Source organism: Macrosteles quadrilineatus, unplaced genomic scaffold (assembly GCF_028750875.1).
Source record: "Macrosteles quadrilineatus isolate MER2022 unplaced genomic scaffold, UCM_ALF_1.0 Scaffold_9__3_contigs__length_116548681, whole genome shotgun sequence".
NCBI classification, from domain to species: domain Eukaryota; kingdom Metazoa; phylum Arthropoda; class Insecta; order Hemiptera; family Cicadellidae; genus Macrosteles; species Macrosteles quadrilineatus.
In genome coordinates, this window is record NW_026542602.1 from 22,778,997 (window position 1) to 22,802,697 (window position 23,701).

General features: G+C 36.6%; 1 protein-coding gene across 1 annotated transcript in view; it reads left to right on the forward strand.

The window, feature by feature from the left end:
- The window catches only part of LOC129002230 (solute carrier family 12 member 1-like), a 69,447-nt gene that overhangs the window by 32,055 nt on the left and 13,691 nt on the right, over nt 1–23,701 (forward strand). Inside the window, exons 2-12 of the mRNA XM_054429881.1 lie at nt 9,664–9,829; nt 11,329–11,424; nt 15,663–15,916; nt 16,600–16,714; nt 17,111–17,250; nt 17,570–17,764; nt 18,506–18,737; nt 19,604–19,725; nt 20,847–20,982; nt 21,363–21,571; nt 22,822–23,063. Of these exons, the coding sequence (XP_054285856.1) occupies nt 9,664–9,829; nt 11,329–11,424; nt 15,663–15,916; nt 16,600–16,714; nt 17,111–17,250; nt 17,570–17,764; nt 18,506–18,737; nt 19,604–19,725; nt 20,847–20,982; nt 21,363–21,571; nt 22,822–23,063 (1,907 nt within the window). The remainder of the gene's footprint in view (nt 1–9,663; nt 9,830–11,328; nt 11,425–15,662; nt 15,917–16,599; nt 16,715–17,110; nt 17,251–17,569; nt 17,765–18,505; nt 18,738–19,603; nt 19,726–20,846; nt 20,983–21,362; nt 21,572–22,821; nt 23,064–23,701) is intronic.

Here is a 23,701-nt window from a genome sequence, read left to right on the forward strand (position 1 = left end):
ACAGGGTGGTTGGTGTATATACCACCCACCCCTCAACTCTCTTTAAGCATCCTTTGTAGTCTGTACACGATTAATTTATTTTACTGGTAATTGTCATATACAACCTCAGAGAACTGGGTGCAATCTTCGCCTGCGCTTAACTTAACGTGATTTTTCCACTGAAATCCTCCTTTAGAAAGTTTAACTGAATGAAGTTCAGTCGGAGAAAAGGGAGCAGATATCTTTCGGTGCAGATTCAAACCACACAAGTTACTAAAGGAAGCCAACCTAATATTATCATTGACTTTTGCATATTGAGATTCTTCAATAGTCAAATATTTCTCATTTTACCATTCGAAATCCCACATTTCCCCGAATATGCCAACGTCAACAATTTATATACATTGATTATGTTTGGACAATTTTATCGCTGAGTGGTTAAAACCTCCTTGTTTGGGATAAATCCCACCAATAAGCCGTGGACGTTGACGGTGTCTGACGGAAGCCGTCTGATGAGTCATATCCCGGGTCGTGGTGTGGGCGCCGGTCAACTAATTGACTGTCATTTGACAGATGATTGACTAGCATTTGACAGTGGCGATTTATAATTGGGCCCTCGCAACACTCGCAGAATTCAGAATTAAGTTCATTTTTTAAAATGCAATTTTTCAACAAATTTATCCTCATACGTCTGTTTTGGGTGGTGCTCTAAATGGTTTAACGTTTTTTAAATTTTATTTGCATAGCTGAAGCATGTTTGATTTGATCACACTAATATGCCTTCTCATAACGAATTCAGATAACGTCTCTGTAAGATTAAAAAATCATTGTTAATTGCTATACTTATTTTGTTGGATTTTTTCTTCGAATTTAGTCGCTGGAATTGTTATTAAAACAGTTTTATTCCTTTTGGATTAGTGGAATTTTTATAACATGCGATGTGATTGTATTAACTTTGTTAGAAGAATTTAACAATATGGGCGTGTGTTTAACTGTTATTATCCAAATTTGCAAAAAACAAAAGAACAATCTAGAATGCGGGAGAAAAGTTAGCAACGTATTAACAAATTTAATATTTGATCGAGAGTTCAAATAAGTGGCAATAAGCGGTGTAACGATCGCTCTCGATTGCCTCTCTAAACTTTCACGATGAATATAAACGAGTGAACAAAGTTTGATTTTCTGCTTTCATTTAAACATTTGGTGTCACTAAAGAGAAAACTACACTAACCCACGTGTTTTGCGCAGTAACGTTGGGAATATTCCCTCTGGTTCAGTAATAAGGGAAGAGGTTCTACTTTTCTCAGCTAGAAAGTACCTTTCTCACACTGCTCTGCGTTCAAAGTCGTATCTTGGTTATCTTGAACATTTTGATCCTAGTTTAAGAGGTAAGGTTAGTTTTCTTTCTTTTTCTTCCCTTTGATGAACTAGACGGTATATTACTCTTTATTAGGTATTAGGTTAGTAAGATTTAATTTAAGTTGTATCCTAGCTTTATTAGACATACTTATCGGTTGGTCTGTTCGCAACATTTATCATTCTGCTTCCATTTGTCAAAACTCTGAATACACAGAAATATTCGTCTGCTAACTCTGTCTCCTATATACCGATCCTCTGTAAGTACTGTAATATGATTCGACCATCTCCTACGCCTTGTTAACTAGGAGATTTTACTGAACAATTTATTTTTAACAGATCCATTAGGATGCTTAACGATTTTTAGTTCTGTTAAAAGTATAAATTACGGAAAGCATTTTCCTTTTCTTAGTGAACAAACTTATCAAACATCTTTACATTGATCAAAGTTATATCGAGTTATGAGTTCAGGTTAAATAAAAATTAAACAGTAATTGTTTATAAATAAGGAATTTGACGAGTCAAGGATTTTTTTGTCGCTAAAGTCTGAAATAGTTTCTTATATGCCCATCCCGAATCCCAATTTTACTTCACCACTATAACATTACAATTCGCCCTTGGTTGGTATTCCATTCAACTGGATTCATTCAACGGCTGTTCAAACATTTGTAAACACAACAATAAAGCGACCTTGATATGCCGCGAAACAACGCAACTCTGTCAGATTGTGAACATCTGATTGGTCGACAAAGGAGGGCGCACTGTGACGTGTAAACGTTACACCGGAACTATCGCCTATCAGTGTTTTGTACCTGTTTCCGGTCTGGCTCTGTCGCACACGTCACTTATTCAATGTCAGGGTTCGTTGGATTGAATTACCTTGAATTACTCTGTTGAATTGACTGATTGTGTTCTCTTTTCATCTATGAATCATGCTGGGGAGTTGTGGAACGGTAATTGGCGTCAAGTGTTGGCCTACTAGTGTACAGCAAAGTGTTATGTGGATATTAAAACATGCCAGTCCAAATAGACGGACGCAATCTGCCTTGATCTTGCAAAATGGCTCAAATTGAAGAGGAAATTCTAGCTTACTCGCACTGTACTTGATCTACTTCTCCCTATTAGGCTCTTAAATCTTTCATTTTAATCTCACTAAAATAAATAAAAGCAGGGGATTCGGATTGTAATAGGTACGTAACCGTCTATCCAGTGATGTCCATTCCCTCATGGGAGGGCTGGACGCAGATGCAACAGGAGCTGAGCAGTCAGCTGTTTCGACGCTCCCGCCAAAAATGTGCAGATGGCGCGTGGCGTGCCGCGGAATATTCCGACGTCGACGAGTTCAGCTGTCGTCTGCGAAAGCGAACACGAGTGTTTTGGCACGCTCTAGTCAAGCATGCTGAAATTGTAAAACACTCAGTTTGTTGAGCAATAGATACGGCACATTTCTGCAAGTATAGAGTCTAGACAGATTAATGGTTAGTGAATAGTGGTTAGTGGTTAGTGAAGAGGCCGCCAACCTCTTTTTTTAAAAGAAAAAAGAAAAAGAAAAGAATACAAATGATTAAATAAAAAAGAGCAATGCTCTACATTCCTTCCAGAACACTTTTTAAACTGAAATCACGAGCGATTAAACAATTAGTGAAGGTATCGCTTACAGAAGTAACATCGCATAACCAATTTATTAAGTCCACCATGAGTTTGTAAATAATGTAAATTAAAAAAAATCATAGAACGACCTAAAACCACCGAGATTTGAACCAAATATAGGCTGTAGTTGTAGTTGAGACCAGTACAGTGCTATACTAGAATTGTAATTACGATTTTGACGTTTCGTTGATTCCAATTAAAATCTAAAATATTCTAGTAAACAGTTGGCTCTACAATGATATAGTTTACAGATCTGACGATGATGTAAAATCGCTTTATCTTCCTCGTCATGCCGCTGATTCATTTATAACTTGTGACTTGTGTTTCCTACAAGTGTTTTAGCCATGATAGATCGGCCTTGCGGGCGTGGAAAGTTTGAAGAGGTTATCTTATTTGACCTGACTACACCTTTTGGTATACCGTGAAATGTCTGAGTGTGGAATCCCGCATCCGGAGATGAGAAAGGCGGGAATATCCAAGGTTGCCGCCAAAATGGTGACTAATTCAGCGCGACTCATTGTAAAACGTGGGAATACACGAGATTTGATCACATGTAGTATCATGCGTGTCGAGCGCATTTGAATCGAATTAAAATCTACATCGGGTATTTTCAATATTTTGATTTAAATTTGGTGTGGTCAAATTAGATGTTTTGTCACTGTGTGTACGCTAATTAAGTTATTTTGAATCGGTGTGGAGTGCGTCTTGTCAAATTCAATGGTACTTTCTAGTCATAGAGGTATTTAAGTGAAAGGAATTGAGCTACTTAGGAGCTATACAAAGTTTCTTGTCGTGATCACACTTCACACTTGTGACCGAAAGACTTGCCACCTCTTCTAGATTTGTTACTTAATTTGGAAAAGTATACTCTCCATAGGTCGGACTTGATTTGAGTATGGATCAATCTGGAACCACTTGAGACATTCCTTATCTGGCTCGAAAGGGAGATCGAAATGTTCATGTCGCGAGTTACATCATGTGGCCTGTAATTTCGTCGGCCCCAAAATAATGGCTCCGGGGCATTGTACCAGGTGTGTGCCAAGGCCTGACTGATGACTAACGGGGATTGAGATTTGTGTACAACTGACTCTGACTACAGTCGGGATACGTAGAGTTCTTGGTAGTTGAGTATTCAACGACTTTTACATGGAATATGTTGGGAAATTCAATGTTTTGAGCCGAAGTTACTTTGTAGAGTATAGTATAAATCAAAGTATCCGATTTTATTGCAACTGTTAACAGTAATGGGTTTTGTTGAAAAGTTTTACATTTATACTTTCAAATGTAAACTTTCTCGTTGTATGCATATTTTTCCATCTAGTAAGGGTCGCCAATAAATTGTTAATGCAGCGATTTTCAATCACAGACTTTTCTAATTGTATACTCAAAAGTGTTGGCTCATTTTCTATACGTTACCAAGTCTGTGTAGTGTAATCTTATCAGTTATAGTTTCCGCCAGCCTGAAGACTCGGTCAGATTCTATAGATCATAAAACATTGTTAACCTTCTGTTAGTCTAATCGGTGATTGATTAACAAGACCCATGACATAAACACCACAACCACCAACAAATACTATTATAAAGAAGAAAGGATTTGTTTATTTGTCATACACGCAAATGAGGAAACACGAGATCGGTTTCAAAATTCGGAAACGGACGAGAGCACATTTCAATAGTGTTGCAGAAACAGCAAACATTATAATGAGCGTAGGAACTACACTTCACATATGCAGTTCCTTTGTTGAATGGATGCTTTGTTCAAGGTTGGGACCAGGTAACGGGTCTGTTTTCGCTTCTGCGAAAGGTTCAATGAAATGCCGCTTCGCGCGGATGTGCAAAAACTTGTCTGTTCTTAGTGTGTCGGTCGTCGGCCTTTCCGATTTCCATATTCTCAGTATTTAATGTCTACCGACTTTGTGTAGTGGGATTTTATAACACTAAAAGGGAACTGTCCAAACCCTGGGTTTTTCTTCTTCCTTTTTAGGCCAACGCCAATTTGTCACAAGGTTATGCTAATTAACAGATCTGTCGTTTGCAAATACAATCGTTAGCAAATTGTTGCATTTTGTACTATTGACACTTTTTTTATTTGTTCGACGACTATTATCACTGAAAACCTTTTAAATTGTGTTAGTTATCAGTGTGTGCATCAGGTATTATTGGTTTTGACACTTCATTTAATCGAGGCTATGTATTTTTAATTCGTATACAATTTATGATGAGAAAGTCAAACGTGATTTACTTTCTTTACATTATGTTTACACCGTAGGTAAGTGGGAGAGTGGACGAGGTGACGTGGTGACGTCTATGTTTATTTATACTGAGTTGGCGGTCGTCGCGGAATGTACCCGTCAAGTGGTCCAAGAGATGGAGTTTGTGTTAGTGTGGTGTTTAAGAAAGTAAATGCACCTTGCTGCATTATTTACTTAAGTTTTCATGGAGAACAGTGCAGGCCACCAACGATTAACGTCTTATTTAAATACTTTTTATAAAACACAGGCACAGATTTCTCTACCATTCGTGTTCGGGTAAACTTTTTGTAAGAAAGTCTCTAGCAGCTAGTCTATCAGTTTGTTTTAATCGGATCAAATAATTTGCTTGCTGAAGGTGTTTAATTTAGGTGTAAGTATTTAAAACATCATTTCATCTTTCAACAGTAAAGTAGAAACACGTATTGTAATGTATGCAAAAATATGCGAATAGTATATGTTGTGGTTGCTCTACAACTACCATGATATTCACTATACTTGACTAAATGTGTGATTGTCAATAAGATGTAGTCGGAGAGTTTTCCATTATAAACAGTTATAAGGCTTCGATTCCTATGGTTTACGTTACTACCCATTGACTTGAAACCATAGTTTGGTCTAAGGTCAGATATACTACTGTAAATGTTTATCTCTAAAATATAAATAATAGTCACAACGCCGGTATTTGTAAAAAAGTTTAAAGCTTTAACTAGTTTCAGCTTCAAGTAATTGACGATACTAGTTCAACATTACCAGGGTTTATATGTCGATGGTTCAACATACTGTACAGTAGAGTGATTGTTGTTGATGTTCAGCTACTGTAATTTGACTGACTGCGCCTTCAATGTGGGTAACGCAATCGAGCTACGCTATGCAATGCGAGCTGCGGGCAATAGAACGTAAGTTCGTTCGTTTTTGTTTAAATTTTGATATTAATTACCACTACTTACTAACTTAATTACTAATTTTCTACCACAAATAATAGCTACCTATTTCCAAAAGCAACGTGGTACAAAGCTTTAAGCGATTGAATGAAAGCTGAGCTAGATATTCAAACTTAAAGAATAAGGTTGGTAGTTGTATAGCAGACCAATGAGTAAAAATATTAGAAACATTTAATATGTGTACGATAGGAAGAATTTGAATCATAAATCCAAACCATCAAAAGATCAAGTTAATCATGGTCACGTTAAAACCTCAATACAATGTTTTCAATCGTTTACATTTGTTGGATACCAAATTACTTTAATTTATTGCAGAGTCTCTTGTGAATTGTATCCTCATAAAAGGTCTACTGAGCACAAAAGTAATTAAATCACTAACCAGAACAGTCTAAAGTGTTACCACTCTGTTGAGAATGCAAATATCAGTTTGATAGTGTTTCATGAAAAATAAACAAAATCTTATTAATGCAAATCGTATCTTCATAAACATACTATGGACTAGAATAAATTCACAGAACATACTTTGACTGTGGAGGGAAATTATTTTGTTGTTTTCTCTTGTAAATATCTATAAATAAGGTATTTCAGCTATATTAGCAAATAACTGAAATAATCCTTGCAACTATCTTTAAAATATAGATAAATCATTAATTTTCTCTTATGGTTGAAAATTAGAGACTTAGTTCTATGGTTCTAATTCTTAACATGAGAAAACAAAACAACAACCAATTAAAGAGACTATCTACCAATAGATATTTTTATTCGAAATAAATATTAGATGTCATCAAAAGATCCTAAATCAATTAATTGTACGTCTCTTAAAATAAACAACACTTTCATTAGTGTTTAGTCCTCTTACTGTTAACACCTCATAAGTTGTAAAGGTAATTTTACACTTAAGTGATCCAGTGGTCCAACATACATATGGGGCAACATGCCAACAATGTATGGCTAGGGGCCAGTTAGTATTTTAGTTATTACTATTTTCTATTTGTTAATTATTAATCATGCAATATGTAGATTTGAATCTGTTAGTTGAATTCCTTTATACTTTTGTCTTTAATAATGGTTTTGTTTACTTTTTTTTAATAATAACTTATTATTTAACTTCTTTTCTCAGTGCAGATTTTGATTGGTGGAATATCACCACTCAAAATTTGCACTATGCTACCTCTTTTAAACAGCCTACAATTTTTATTTTTTAGCATGTTGCCATCCAAAAGTGAAAAAAAACAGGTTTAAAAGCTTCCCAGGAACCGAGTGAGTGGGATTTCAATCAACCTAATTCTCGCCGAATTGCTAAATTTGCATTTGAAAGGAATTACAGAATTTTGTAAAATTCCATCATTAATTACCATGTTTATCCATCTGTATTATGAAGGCTAAATTATGTACTTTGGTAAAATTGTATGATTATAATTATATTGGCCACAAGTATAATCTTGTTATGAACATAGTTTGACCAGTTGGAATCAATATAATATTGTATTTTTGTTTTACGATGTTTAAAATTAGTTTGAGGCTACGTAGTTCCTAATCTAAATAAAATTGAAAATATACATTTTTGTTAGTAGCCTATTATTTTATTCAACTTGATATTTTATAAAAAAAAAACTTTATTGTTACTTTTACAATGTTGTTACAGCAAGGAGTCTAGATAATCAGTGTTACCATTGTGTTTGTAAAAAACAAAGTTGATGAGAATTTCCACTGTGCCATTATTAAAATGGTGGTGCCTCTAGGTGTATCACGCTGCTCAGTTATGAATAAAATATGAGAAATCCCATTATCTTTTCAGTTATATATTAGTTTGTTCTAAATGTAATTTAGTGGGTTCTTGAAATCAAGGTTTTTGTGTTAGGAATCTTTCAGAGAGTTGGGATTACTTATATTTTCCATTTTAACTTCGGCCACCTTATTGCAAGTTCAAGAAAATCAGTCAAATCCTCGAACAAAAAAAGACGTAAAATTACCAGTCGCAACAACAATATGACATTTTTGAATGGTCAAAAAATGGAATAAGAATTCTCTACTAACGTTCTAAAGTTCTCAAACAAACTCATAATCAGGAATTAATTCAAATTTAGACTAACTTTTCATGACGAGTCATTAAGAAAACAAAATTTGAGGTGAATCATGTTTTACCTTGCCCAATAGTGTTGTGAAACACTTAATTTTAAGTCACATGGGTATCTAAAGTTTGCATTTTTCAGCAAAATGTTTATTTTAACTTGGACTTTTCCACTTTTTGTACTTATATTTTACTTGCAACGTAAATACGTGTTGTGTGCCTACTAAAATGAAAACTTCATAATGATGTTATTTGGTCCAGGATCACTTCTTGAAAATTAAAATGGTATAAGATTACCTGTTTCTGTCTGTGATCCTAATTTGTAGTATGAGCTACCGGTTTCGAGGTTATAACCTCATCATCAGGCTTCTTGTCACTCTTGCGAGGTCGTCGAGTTTTATAAACACACAAAACACTGACATTTAAATAAATAAGTTACAAGACATTGACGGATACGATACGAATATATTTAACATAAAAAACTGGAACTAGTTCCCACACGACGCGGCACGGGTAAACGTTTTGTCATGACCCCTGTTTGAGTCATGACAAAACGTTTACCCGTGCCGCGTCGTGTGGGAACTAGTTCCAGTTTTTTATGTTAAATATATTCGTATCGTATCCGTCAATGTCTTGTAACTTATTTATTTAAATGTCAGTGTTTTGTGTGTTTATAAAACTCGACGACCTCGCAAGAGTGACAAGAAGCCTGATGATGAGGTTATAACCTCGAAACCGGTAGCTCATACTACAAATTAGGATCACAGACAGAAACAGGTAATCTTATACCATTTTAAAATGAAAAGTCTAACCATACAACAAATAAAATCACCACCTTAATAAATAGATAACTTTTTTATTCTTATTTGTTTATTCCCAAAAGCAAATTGCCAATACCTACATGAAATTACAAAAAGTAACATACAAACAATGAAGTAGAACAAAGTATAACATTAACCAGAGATAACAATTGATAAAATGACAACAAAGCTAAACATAGAGTTAACAAAAAACTTGATAAATAATAATTTAACTAACAATAAATTAACAGAACTAAATTAAGAGGAAAAGCAATAACAATGTAGTAACAGATGATTGCAAAGATATGAGAATAGAAAGTGGTACAATAATATTATCAACAAAAATAGCTAACTTAAGCAAAATAGAGAAATTGTGATAATAACAAAGCAGAAAAAAACAGGAAATATGTAAATTATACTATAGTGACAATTTACTGTTTTTTTAGCGAATTTCCCATATTTGTTATGGGAATAAGCTAATTGTCTATTTAAAGCGTTCAAATCACTTATCCCATCCCCCGCACCTCATATTTGAACCATCAATCTTTTAATTTTAATCTAGAACTATATAATTTAGCCATCCAGTTATGGTGATGTGTACTGTGTTGTTGCAGAACGCCACAGTGGTGCGTATGAATGGCGTGTCCACGTTGGCTACAGAGGCGGAGGGAGCAGTCAAGTTCGGATGGATCAAGGGTGTGTTGGTGCGCAACCTGCTCAACATCTGGGGTGTCATGCTGTTCCTCAGACTGTCCTGGGTAGTGGCACAGGCCGGCATAGGTAACTCATAGTCATCACATTAATTAGTCTCACCCTCACCAGTAACATAGGTAGCTCATAGTCATCACCTTAAATAGTCTCACCCTCACCAGTAGCATAGGTAGCTCATAGTCATCACCTTAAATAGTCTCACCCTCACCAGTAGCATAGGTAGCTCATAGTCATCACCTTAAACAGCCTTACCCTCACCAGTAGCATAGGTAGCTCATAGTCATCACCTTAAATAGGCTCACCCTCACCAGTAGAATAGGTAACTCATAGTCATCACCTTAAATAGGCTCACCCTCACCAGTAGAAAAGGTAACTCATAGTCATCACCTTAAACAGTCTTACCCTCATCAGTAGAATAGGTAACTCATAGTCATCACCTTAAACAGTCTCACCCTCACCAGCAGCATAGTTAACTCATAGTCATCACCTTAAACAGCCTTACCCTCACCAGTAGCATAGGTAACTCATAGTCAACACCTTAAACAGTCTTACCCTCATTAGTAGAATAGGTAACTCACAGTCATCACCTTAAACAGTCTCACCCTCACCAGTAGCATAAGCAACTCATAGTCATCACCTTAAACAGTCTTACCCTCATCAGTAGAATAGGTAACTCACAGTCATAATCTTAAATAGTCTCACCATCATAGGTAACTCATAGTCATGACCTTAAACAGTCTTAGGCCCCGGGCATGAAACGAGCGTTGAGCGGCATTCGAGGGAATAAGCATGACTCATCTGAGTGTCGATTGTTGTACAAAAAGTAATTGGGCAGGGTTTGGCGGTACCTTCAACGCTAAGCGGCGCTGCTCACTGTCGCCCACCCTTCAGATCTATCGTGACACCCCTCTTCAAATTTGCACGGCAACATTCGCTCGACGCTCACTGCTCGTATCATGCCCAGGACCTTACCCTAACCAGTAGCATAGGTAACTCATAGTCATCACCTTAGACTGCCTTCCCTTCACTAATAGCTGTAACAAATGTAGTGCCTGTCAAATGTATTAGAACAACCCCAGTAGGCTCATCAACATTTAAAATGTTTCAATGACGTCATGGCATCATTAAAAGTATTTACTATAGAACCAACTGAAATACATACAGTTGTTGTATGGAATTAAAAAAAATGCATAGCCCTTCTTGATTAATTGCTGTCTGAAGTTAGAATGAAGGGGACTATGCCCAAGAGCAGTCTCATTGGACTCTGAACTCTCTAAAAAAGCTCAGGATATTATCCATAAGCACATATTGCACAAATGCTTGTAGGATTCATGTGTCTTAGTTCTTCATCCAGGCATAGTAAAATATCACTTACAACAAAATATATAATTTATTTTACTGAAGGAAATAATAGTTCCTGAAAAATAGTTTGCGAAGACATAGATACGCTCTACCTCCTCAAGGTAGTTCCAATCTCAAACAGTGATACCAAATTCAGTTGTAGCTCATGCTATAGTTATGCTATCGGTGTTGGGTGTTGATGATTGCTACATACCTGTGTGTTTCAGTACAGGGAGTGCTGCTGATCTTTGCTACATCTGTGGTGACATTTATTACGGCTCTGAGCATGTCGGCCATCAGCACTAACGGACTCGTAAAGGGAGGTAAGATCTAACATAGACAGAGTTTATAAATAATATCACTGTTCAATTATGTTCACTTATAAACTAGACGGTAGGCTTTTTTGGGTAGAATATACCCTTTAAATCTTGATCGTAAGGAGATAAAGGCATCGTTCAACTGCTGAAAATACTGGCTGTCGCTTCAGGTGCGTTGTAGCAACAGCAACCTATTTTCTACAAACAATTTTTTATCTTGTAAAATTCTAGAATGCTCCAAAAATTGCTGTAACCCATCTAAGATGTCGGGTCAGTATTTTCATCAGGTAATGTGTCGGGCATTGCTTGAAGACTATTATTTGACAGTCTAAATTCACACTTGATAGACTGTAAAAATTATTGAGAAGTATTACTTGAGACATTTCATTCAAATTATCTGTCATATTATGATTATCTTATTTAAGTAGTAAGTGTTGAGATGCATTAAAATTAAGTTTTGCGGTTTTTTTCTTTTTTACATTGCCTGCATTTTTGATTCCATACACAAAAAAAAAAATTTGTTTGAATACACAATCATACTTATTGGGTATTAAATTAGTATTACTTTGCTTAGTACACTTTGATGTAATATTTTACTACACAAAAATGATTAAAATTGAATAGTAATCAGTTTAACTCCCAGGTTTTTATGTCAATTTGCAAAGTACATTTTAGTCTAGCTATTTGATAACGTGCAATTTTATATTCTTTATGCGGTAGTAGCTGTTGTAAACTAAAACACATTAAAGTCACCCAATACAAAACTAACATAAATGGTTTATAAAGTATTTGAATTTCTATAATTTTTTTATTCTAGAATTAAAATCATTAAATCCTCAAAATTCTAGGAAAAAATTACTCAGAGGTTATACTGATTTCCATTAACTGATTCAATATGTAATTTCATCTCTATAGGTTACACTTTGTTTTTTGCTATGTAATATACATACAGGGTGAATTTTAAATGAGTTCCCCCCCTACTTTTTTCTTCATTTCTTAAGATATCATCTCCGGACCACGTCAGATCATTGTTGAGTAGTAAGTACTTCATTTTGACTGGGTATACATTTTTGGCCGCCATCTTGGATCCGCCATATTGGATACAAAGTTTTTTTTTTCAAATATAAAGGTAGAGTTGTGACCCATTATTTCAAACCAGAATTTTACGCTGATTACAATGCCGCAATTAGTTTTTAAACATCTTGATCCGTTCTAAAGTTATGAGAACTTTTTATAACTTTATTTTTAGCGCATTTTAACATTGTGCATTTACAAACTAAGACAATTATCTCAAAATAGTGCTAGATAAAGATAAGTATACACCACCATTCATTGCCGACATATTTTCACTTGGTTTTGACGGATGTAGTTTTTTCAGCCGCCATCTTGGATCCGCCATTTTGAAATGTGATCAATTAATTTAAATATGAAGGTGGTGTTGTGACCCATCATTTTAAACTACTTTTTTATACTGGACTCAATGCTGCAATCCGTTTTTGGTTATCAAGCTGTCTTGATGAAATATTAAAATAGTCTTATTTAAAATTTCAATATTTCAAAAACCAAAGATGCAAATGAAAAACGGATTGCGGCATTGAGTTCAGCATAAAAAGGTAGCTCAAAATGATGGGTCACAACACCACCTTCATATTTAAATTAATTGATCACATTTCAAAATGGCGTATCCAAGATGGTGGCTGAAAAAACTACATCCGTCATAACCAAGTGAAAATAAATCGGCAATGAATGGTGGTGTATACTTATCTTTATCTAGCACTATTTTGAGATTATGGTCTTAGTTTGTAAATGTACAATGTTAAAATGCGCTAAAAATAAAGTTATAAAAAGTCCTCATAACTTTAGAACGGATCAAGATTTTTAAAAACTAATTGCGGCATTGTAATCAGCGTAAAATTATGGTTTGAAATAATGGGTCACAACTCTATCTTTATATTTAAAAAAAAAAAACTTTGTATCCAATATGGCGGATCCAAGATGGCGGCCAAAAATGTATACCCAGTCAAAATGAAGTACTTACTACTCAATAATGATCTGACGTGGTCCGGAGATGATATCTTAAGAAATGTAGAAAAAAGTAGGGGGGGAACTCATTTAAAATTCACCCTGTATATATATGCAAAGAAGGAGAAATGAGAATCCATAACTTTTCCATTGATTTACAAAGATGTTGTCTGAAGTATACTTGAGAACATGAAAACAGATTTGCTGAAGGACGTTGAATCTCTCTCAGGTGGAGAGAGATAAGTGTCTGAAAGGGTTGTTGAGTTACGATCATAATAATGAAACTCTCCTGGCTATAAGATCCTCCCTTATTTATTGCCTGGTTCATATTGAGTTGTGGTTTTGTGGATGTATGAACCAATAATCAAAATATGTCGTTCAAGTCACAATTCTATATATATTTTATTTTCATAAATTAATTACATTTATGTAATATAAAACACACTTACAATTTTTCATTCTAAAAAAAAACACTAAAAACAAAAAGACAGCATGTGATAAACAAAAGAAATACAGTAGACTCCCTCTTATCCGGACTCCTCGGGACCGAGGACAGTCCGGATAACCGGTTTCCCGGTTAAACCGACGTCCTCAAAACTCATTAAAACGGACTGTTTACTGTGATATTTGCCTTAAATTTAGGAGAGCATTGTATTTAGACATGTTATCACTGGTCTCAAATCTTTCCCACGAACCACGAGAACAGTCGTTTCAGTACTGCCCACTTCCTGCCGATCTAGTCCGGTTAAACCAATGTGCTGATAAAAATTGTCCGGTTAAACAGATGTCATTTCCGCCGAGTGTAGTCCGGTTAATCCGATGTCCCGTTAAAAGGTGTCCGGATATGAGGGAGTCTACTGTAAGGGAAAAAATATAAATGCTCCAACATTGAGATTTACAAAAATCCCCTATTGCTTAAAATCACTGAACCAGGTACAAAATGTAGATACAGCTATACAGTAGCTTACGTGAATAAAGATGTACTATAGATTATTTCTTTTTTTTTGTATTTCCTTTATATCCTAGGATCGCTGCTTTGACTTGGAACAGTTAAACACATTACTTCAAGCTAGTCTTAGAGTGTCACATCATTTAGCAGAAAGTTAAAGGTGATTGGCAGGATTTCAAGCTGGGACCTTGGGGACTGAAGCCCAGTGCTCTGCTAATAGACAAGCTTGCACCCATGTATTACTGTAAATATTCTCATTTTTCCCTCAAAAAGTGCATAATTTGAATTTTTAATCTTGAGTAGCTCATAGTGGAGAAATATATTTAGAGGTGATAAAAACAAGAAATGGGTTAGGCAGTTGTTGAGTTGACTTAGCTACAATCTTGCACATTTATCTTAACAGTGATAAGCTGGAGAACTGTAAATATGTCTCATGACTGTCTGACTTACCTGTTTGGTAATTTTTGTAAGCTTGATAAAAATTTAAATGTGCAAGAAACTGTAAAATATGCATTGACTTTCATAAGAAAAAATGTCAAAATCTTGTTTTGTTTCAAAACCATCTTTGACTCATGCTTAACTGACAGTTCAACTTAAAGCTACTGTTGTTTCACACAATCTTAGTAAGTAACAAATCTACACAAGGCATCCTACCATAGACAAAAAGAATTAAATATAGACCGTCAGCCGTGCTGCGGTTACCATGGTTACCATAGGTTCCGGCGCACACCGCTGTAGTTTACGTAGCGCGTACGCCATAAATACATGGCGCTCCAAGCGGTGTGCGCCAGAAGCTATGGTAACCGCAGCACAGCTGACGGTCTATATTTCATTCTTTTTGTCTATGATCCTACTCAGTTGTGTCTCCATCCCACAGTAGTGATATAGTGATACTATGAATGGTCATAGGCTTACATCTTTTTCTTATAAACTAACTATAGTTAGTCAATGTAATTGACTATACATAATGGTCTATATACATCAGCATTGAAGTTAAATGATGGAACGTTCAAGGGAAAAACAGTTGTGAAATAAATAGTATTTTTCTAAAATAAAATATCACAGAAACAGAACCAATTTGTGATCTTAAGTCTTAACACTCTCAATTCTACACATTTACAAATTTAAGTAGTGATGTAGGCAGCAAACAACTCAAGCTGAAATGGTTACAACAATCAAAAGGCTAAACACAACAACAGTAGGGAAACAGCCTTTTAAAAAGTGTCAGGCTATTTTTACCATTTTAATGAGCCTTAACCTATTATGTTGACAGGAGGTACATACTTCATGATATCGCGGTCGCTGGGTCCAGAGTTCGGTGGCAGTATAGGTCTGATACTGTCGCTAGCCAATGCCATCTCTGCCGCTATGAACTGTGTTGGGTTCACGGAGTCGTTGCTGGACCTGTTCAGCAGATACGACATCAAGATCATCGACGGCGGACTGGCAGACACCAGGATCATCGGGTGCATCACAATCACTGTGCTTCTGGGCGTCGTCTGCGTCGGTATGGAGTGGGAGGCAAAGGTAGGTCATCCTGCTGCAATGTCTGTAAAATTTACATTTCTTTTTCTTTGTAGGCCTACGTCAGAGTCCTGATAATCCAATCTAATTGAGACCGGACTCGGTTAGGAATACTAAATTGTACAGATTAGCAAAACATGCAGTTAAATTGCATTTAAAATATATCAATGTATTTTCATGACTGTTATTGGTGTATTCAATTACAATAACATTGTCATAATTTCCACATCGCTGTAATCATCTTTCGCGCTCCTTGTTTGTCTACTGCAATTGCGTTATTCTTAATACACAAAAACATTAGAAGAGCACCAACAGACTGCTATTAATGAATGGCTAGACCATAGGCTATGGAGTTTTTATGATTACTCCAAATTTCCTGATTCCATACTAAATTCTTGTACAATACCTGTTTTTTCTCAGTTTCTTGTTAGACTGGAAACCTTGATTCAGATGACATACCTTTATTAATAATTAATTACATTAACCTTTTTCTCTAACCACGGGGTTTAGATTAACCGGTCGTTTGGATTAGCCGAACTCTAGTGTACTAAATATTTGTCAAACTCCGAAAACTATTGTAAAACAAATTTTTTTCAGTACAGACTAATCCATTATGCTATTGAGGTTTTTTATATCTATAATCTGAGACTATAGTAATTGGTACTACAAGAGATCAATTTTTTCAGACACAAATGGGCCTGCTCGTCATCTTGTTGGTGGCAATTTGTGATTTCTTGATTGGTGCCGTTATCGGACCAACGAGTGATAGAGTTCAAGCTCAAGGCTTTGTCGGATGGAACGGTAGGTATAATAAGCTAGTTTGAGTTTAGTATAGATACTGTAGTGATAGAAATAGTTTATTCGATCGATAGCAAGTGACTGTGACAAATTAAAATTGATGTCATTATTTATTTTAGGTAATATTCTTATTCTGTTGTTTTAACATGAATATCTTTATAATTGACACATCCGGCAAAAGGTGCAGTGTAATGCTTGCACTAATCAAGATATTTTTCTTTCTTTTCAAGATTCCAGACATCCTGATGTTCTGCCTTTTATTTATTTTTTTTTTTAAATAGCAAATGCTGTTATTTCAAACAGCCCAATTTCACAAAAGTCGAATTAAAACTAAACAGAACTGTGGCTAGTGTTTGATTTGCTGAAACATAAATGTACAATTGTGTTGGGTTGTTTCAGCGACTGTGGCAGCAGACAACATGCTGCCAGACTACAGAATGACACAAGGCACCGAGCACAACTTCTACACAGTGTTTGCTGTTTTTTTCCCTGCAGCGGCCGGCTTCCTGGCCGGGGCCAACATATCAGGAGATCTGAGAGTAGGTGCTTACTGGATCAGTCAGTGTCTTAGTGTGTATCATTCACTGTATAATTCACTCAGTATTTTAATGTCTGATCAGCCAGTGTCTTAGTGTATATCATTCACTGTATAATTTATTCAGTATCTTAGTGTCTAATCAATCAGTGTCTTAGTGTATATCATTCACTGTATAACTCACTCAGTATCTTAAGTGTCCGATCAGTCAAACATTAATCAGTCAAAATCTTTGTCTGATCAATCATCGTCATATTTTTTTGTCTTGTCTCTGTATTTTGAATTTTTCGATATTTATTATTCTGTATATGAATGGTTTGCAGGACCCTCAGACAGCTATACCCAAGGGCACATTGTTGTCCATTCTCATCACCACTGTGTCCTACATGGGGATGGCTGTGATAGTGGGGTGTATTGTGCTGAGGGACGCCAGTGGGAACGTGGAGGAGTTCTTCAACGGAACCTTCACAGACTGTCTCGACCGCAAGTGTGACTACGGACTGCACAATGGCTTCTCTGTGAGTACTTGAGATTATGATTGGTGTGTGGCACGCTCGGAAATGTGCTTGAGAGTCGGGGTTTGCCCCTTTCAAGTAAAGTCGGTGATTAAGAGTTGTAGTGATATTAATTTTCCTTATGTAATTTTAATCAATATTGGCATACAAATCAGTTGAATTGTGTGTTAAAATACAGGAAATGAGTATGTTTAATTAGGTGGGTAAATGTAATTTTATATTTAAAACATCTTTTGTAGTGTAATTTATTTTAAAAGATCATCATGTGAATCTCATCACCTAAGTTAATGTTTGATAAGGTGAAGAAGAGTGTTGGATAAATGATATGACAGCTTTATTACTAACTATAATCTGCTGGGTACATTTTAAAACCATCAAATACTCATGACTTTTCTTAAAATTGAACCAAGTGAAAACTAAATTATTTGCGCTACCCAAATATAAAACCACAAATAACTGGAATTCGTAGTTGAGTTTGTGGAATTTGAATTTGTTTCAATATTATACATAGTGGTCTCAATTGCAATTTTAATGCCAACTCTGGATGAAGAAATCACCTAAGGACCCTGGTTTGTCCAATTTAGATCAGATCAGATAGATTATGATTTAGATCTCAGTTGTTCTATGTAAATAACAAATATTCTCAAATAATAAATATACTATTCTATAATTTTTCTTTAGTTGCTGATTTATAGCCCATGCAAGTTGGTGTAGGATTGTTGTAAGTAGGTTTGTTGTTGACAGATCATGGAGCTGGTTTCAGTGTTTGGTCCACTGATCTACGCAGGATGTTTCGCCGCCACTCTGTCCTCTGCTCTAGCCTCACTGGTGTCTGCACCCAAGGTGTTCCAAGCTTTGTGTAACGACAAACTATATCCCTACATAGAGTTCTTTGGCAAAGGCTACGGTCGCAACAACGAGCCTGTGCGAGGTTACGTGCTCACATTCTTCATCGCCATCATCTTCATCCTGATTGGTCAGTACTCTGTATCTTAATTTTGGTTTATGGTGTAAGACATTCTTGAGTTTTTTTGTAATTTTTTTTACTTTATGGATTTTAGTGGAAATGTAATGGTACTACACGACCCAGATGAATAGTGTTTGGAGTATTTTTCAGTTTGTATGTAAGTGTGTACGGATCTGTACAGAGCTACAGGCTACACAGGCTTTTTAAGAAATTCTGAATCCCAAAAACAATACTCACAAAACAAAAAACAACCAAATGTAAATATTGAAACTAAAAGAATAGTGTTTTAGGCTCTTGGCGCAAAAATACAAGAAACTTTTAAATACTGTTTATTTTAACATGTATTCCAAACATATATTCAATTCTGTCTGATTATTCACCTTTAACCAGCTAAATGAAGAATACAGTAGACTCCCTCTTATCCGGACACCTTTAAACCGGACTACACTCGGCGGAATTGACATCTCTTTAACCGGACAATTTTTATTAGCACATTGGTTTAACCGGACTAGATAGGCAGGAAGTGGGCAGTACTGAAACAACTGTTCTCGTGGATAAGATTTGAGACCATGTATCACGTGTCTATATACAATGCTCTCCTAAATTTAAGTCAAATATCACAGTAAAGAGTCCGTTTTAACGAGTTTTTGGGGACGTCGGTTTAACCGGAAAACCCGTTATCCGGACTGGCCACGGTCCCGAGGAGTCCGGATAACAGGGAGTCTACTGTAGTAGTCTAGTCTTAGTTCAACAAAGGTGTCGTTTTATTCATTCTACACCTTCATTAATTTATCTTCGCCTCACGCAAACTCATGTGTTGACATCATATCAATAAAATTAAAACTAAAAAATCCAAATACTTATTCTGGTTGCAGGACAGTTGAATGCCATTGCGCCTTTGATATCAAACTTCTTCCTGGCGGCTTACGCTCTCATCAACTTCAGTACATTCCACGCTTCACTGGTCAAGCCCGTCGGCTGGAGGCCCACTTTCAAGGTTGGTCAATTACTTGGCAGAAGATTTTTTTGTGTTTAATATTTAAAACTAAAACCCCACGTTACCTGGTCTATCCCTCGTCAAAAACATAGGAAATCTATTTTGCTGATAAAGGATTGACTTCAACCACCTAATCTGATAAAATTAAAACAAGGGGTCTGTGGGAAAATTGTGCATTTTAATAGAGCTCTAAACTCATTCCCTTTCAACTATTAAACACAATTTTTTGGCTGAAAAATGACATTCAATAAAATATCATTAGTACATGAATAGACGATTAGTCTATTGTCTATTGTCTGTTGTCTAACACCAATAAATTACACGTTTAGTTTATTTTATAATCAAATTTAGTAGGGATGGACTGCATTGTACATATACAGGGGGCGGCAAAAAAACCGATCTATTTTAACATTCGATAGACACTGTTGTCGAAAACTGTCCTCGTGGATGTGCGTGAACACAAGCGGCTGCACTGAACATGTCTGATCGCTCGGGTACACGAATTTTGATGTTCGATCTTAATTTTCATTCCTACAGATTAATTTGAAATATTATGTTTAATTTGGTTCATTATCCATACAAAATACCGCTATAATGTCACCCTAGTTGAAAGAATGCATGGAACTGTCGCTGAATTGCAATGAATGAATCATACATAACTTTTTAAATATGTCTTGATAACAAACTCGGGTTGCTCAGGTGCCCACTGCTCTTATAGATAATGGAAAGGTGTAGGCTTTCCAACGAGTCTAACCCCACTATTCTCAGACCACCTGTTGCTGAACAGTGCGCTGCAGAAAATAGATGGGGTTTTTGCCGCACTCTGTATATTATTCAGGACGTTGCAGGTCAAAACTTTTATTCATTGCCTGTTTTTTGGACGGGGCAGGATTTTACCTCATGAAAAAAGGGCTCTTTTCAACCCTTTGCGGTCAAATGGTGAGTATAGGTTTAGCCGTCCGCCATTTTCAATGACAACCTATAGTCACAAAGAAAAAAAAATCAATGTTAGCCTTTGCGGTCGAATGGCTAGTATAGGTTGCCGTGCGTCTTTTTCCCGAGTGCTCAAATTATTTGTATCATGTTCAATGTGATACTAATGTGGCTGTCACATGTTTCAGTACTACAACATGTGGCTCAGTCTAGCAGGTGCCATGTTGTGTGTAGCAGTCATGTTCCTCATATCATGGTGGACTGCTCTGCTGACTATGGCATTTGAATTGTTCCTCTACCTGATTGTTGCTTACAGAAAAACTGGTGAGTACAACTATGTAGTGTGTGTGGTTCAGAGGTGGATCTAGACAACAGAATGGATGGGGCCCTTAACAACACCATCATGGATTTTTTTTAAGTTTAATTAATTATATATCATTTAATATAATTCCAGCATATTTAACCTTTTAAATCACTGCTATTCTTTTACCCTATTTTATGCAGTGTATTTTTGTCCATAAATGAGGAGGTAAGTATTCTGGATATCTTTGGATCTACAATTAAGTGGTGTGACTAAAACGTACTATTTATAGATGCACTGTTAAAATTATACCCTAAAATATTAGAACTAATTCTTGACTAATTTATTTTCAAGATGTTAAGCCTCTGGATTACCAAGTATACTATAAGTGGTAATATTTCAGATGTAAACTGGGGTTCGTCCACTCAGGCCCAGATCTACCGCAATGCTCTCGGCGCAGTACAGCAACTCAACAAAGTTCAGGAGCACGTGAAGAATTACCAGCCACAGATATTGGTACTGTCTGCTCTGCCCAGCTGTAGACCTCCATTAGTAGACTTTGCCAGTCTCATGACCAAGAACTCTCTACTCATCTGTGGACACATCCTCAGTGTAAGTCAAACTTTGGTATAGTCAGTGTACAAGAATTACCAGCCACAGATATTGGTACTGTCTGCTCTGCCCAGCTGTAGACCTCCATTAGTAGACTTTGCCAGTCTCATGACCAAGAACTCTCTACTCATCTGTGGACACATCCTCAGTGTAAGTCAAACTTTGGTATAGTCAGTGTACAAGAATTACCAGCCACAGATATTGGTACTGTCTGCTCTGCCCAGCTGTAGACCTCCATTAGTAGACTTTGCCAGTCTCATGACCAAGAACTCTCTACTCATCTGTGGACACATCCTCAGTGTAAGTCAAACTTTGGTATAGTCAGTGTATAAGAATTACCAGCCACAGATATTGGTACTGTCTGCTCTGCCCAGCTGTAGACCTCCATTAGTAGATTTTGCCAGTCTCATGACCAAGAACTCTCTACTCATCTGTGGACACATCCTCAGTGTAAGTCAAACTTTGGTATAGTCAGTGTACAAGAATTACCAGCTACAGATATTGGTACTGTCTGCTCTGCCCAGCTGTAGACCTTCGTTAGTAGACTTTGCCAGTCTCATGACCAAGAACTCTCTACTCATCTGTGGACACATCCTCAGTGTAACTCAAACTGTGGTATAGTCAGTGTACAAGAATTACCAAATTACCAGCCACAGATATTAGTACTGTCTGGCCCAGCTGTAGACCTTAGTAGACTTTGCCAGTCTCATGACCAAGAACTCTCTACTCATCTGTGGACACATCCTTAGTGTAAGTCAAACTTTGGTATACAGTAGTCAGTGTCAAAGCCTGGGTAGCCGAACTCATATGCTATTTGTCATATGAGCTACAACGATGCTATAAGTCTAAAAAATAACTTAAAAAATTAAAGAACCTTATCTAAGAACTAAAAAAATGCCTATGGAAAAAAATAGAAAAGAACCTTCTTTGTAATTATTTCTTTACTCTTCCTTCATTCATCTTTGGTTAACATCGGACCATTGTGTGTCAGCATTGCATTCACTAATTCAACTCAATAAAATTATTGTTAAAGATTTTGTGTGAATGGTTTCTGACCTGACTTGTCTAGCAGGCTTACCTTAATATAAAAGAGTCCAATCCGATTGGAGCTGAAGACATCACTCTCCCCAACCCGAACCTTTCTCGGTAAAAAAATCCTGTGTTCAATAGTGTATTTCCTATTCAGGTAAGTCTGCTATCCCCACAAGAATTGTTTAAAACCTCAGCCCTTATGCTCTGTGTTTTGACAGACACCGGTGCCACACAGGGTGAGATATGTCTTGAACCAGAAGGCGCGTAACTGGCTGGACGTACACAAGATCAAAGGTTTCTACAACAACATCGATGACTCCAACTTTGAGGATGGTGCTAGTTCCCTAATGCAGACTTCTGGGCTAGGCAAGATGAGGCCAAACATCCTGCTGATGGGTTACAAGATGGACTGGCGTACTTGTGATAGAGCCGACCTGGCCATGTACTTCAACATCATGCAGTAAGTGGTACTAATCAAACAAGTAATATATTTACGCCACACTGCACTATTTTGACAAACTTCCCATGCAAGGATTTAGTCCAGAAAACAGCTGTTTGCCACCAGCTTAATCAAATGGGGGTTTATTGCGTACTACTGTACTGTAAAGCCCCGTTCACACGGGGCGAGTTTACAAGCTACACGCCGGCTTTTTTACACGCAGCTAGTAAAATAGCTCAGTGTGAACGACGTACTCGCTCAAAAGCTGCTTGTAAAAAAGCTCTGGAAAAAGTTGACGCTGCCGCTACTTTACACGCCAGCTTTTGAGCGAGTATGCGTGTAAAGTAGCCCAGTGAGAACACAGTTGCTTGTGCTTGTGCGCGTGTTATTCAAAGATGGTGGAGGATTTGGTTCAAGCCAGCTACTGAGCGAGTGGAAAAAGCATCGTGTGAACGACTACAAGCGCACTCGCCAACTCGCCGGCTTCTTACACGCCGGCGAGTAGCGTGTAAACTTGCCCCGTGTGAACGAGGCTTAATGAGTTTTACCGGACACCAATCAGCTGATTATACTGTATTTGGGTGATAATGAGTGGTTATAAACAAAAACATAACCCCTCTTAAAGGTTATGACTAGTGATTTTTAGTCCTTTAGTTGGT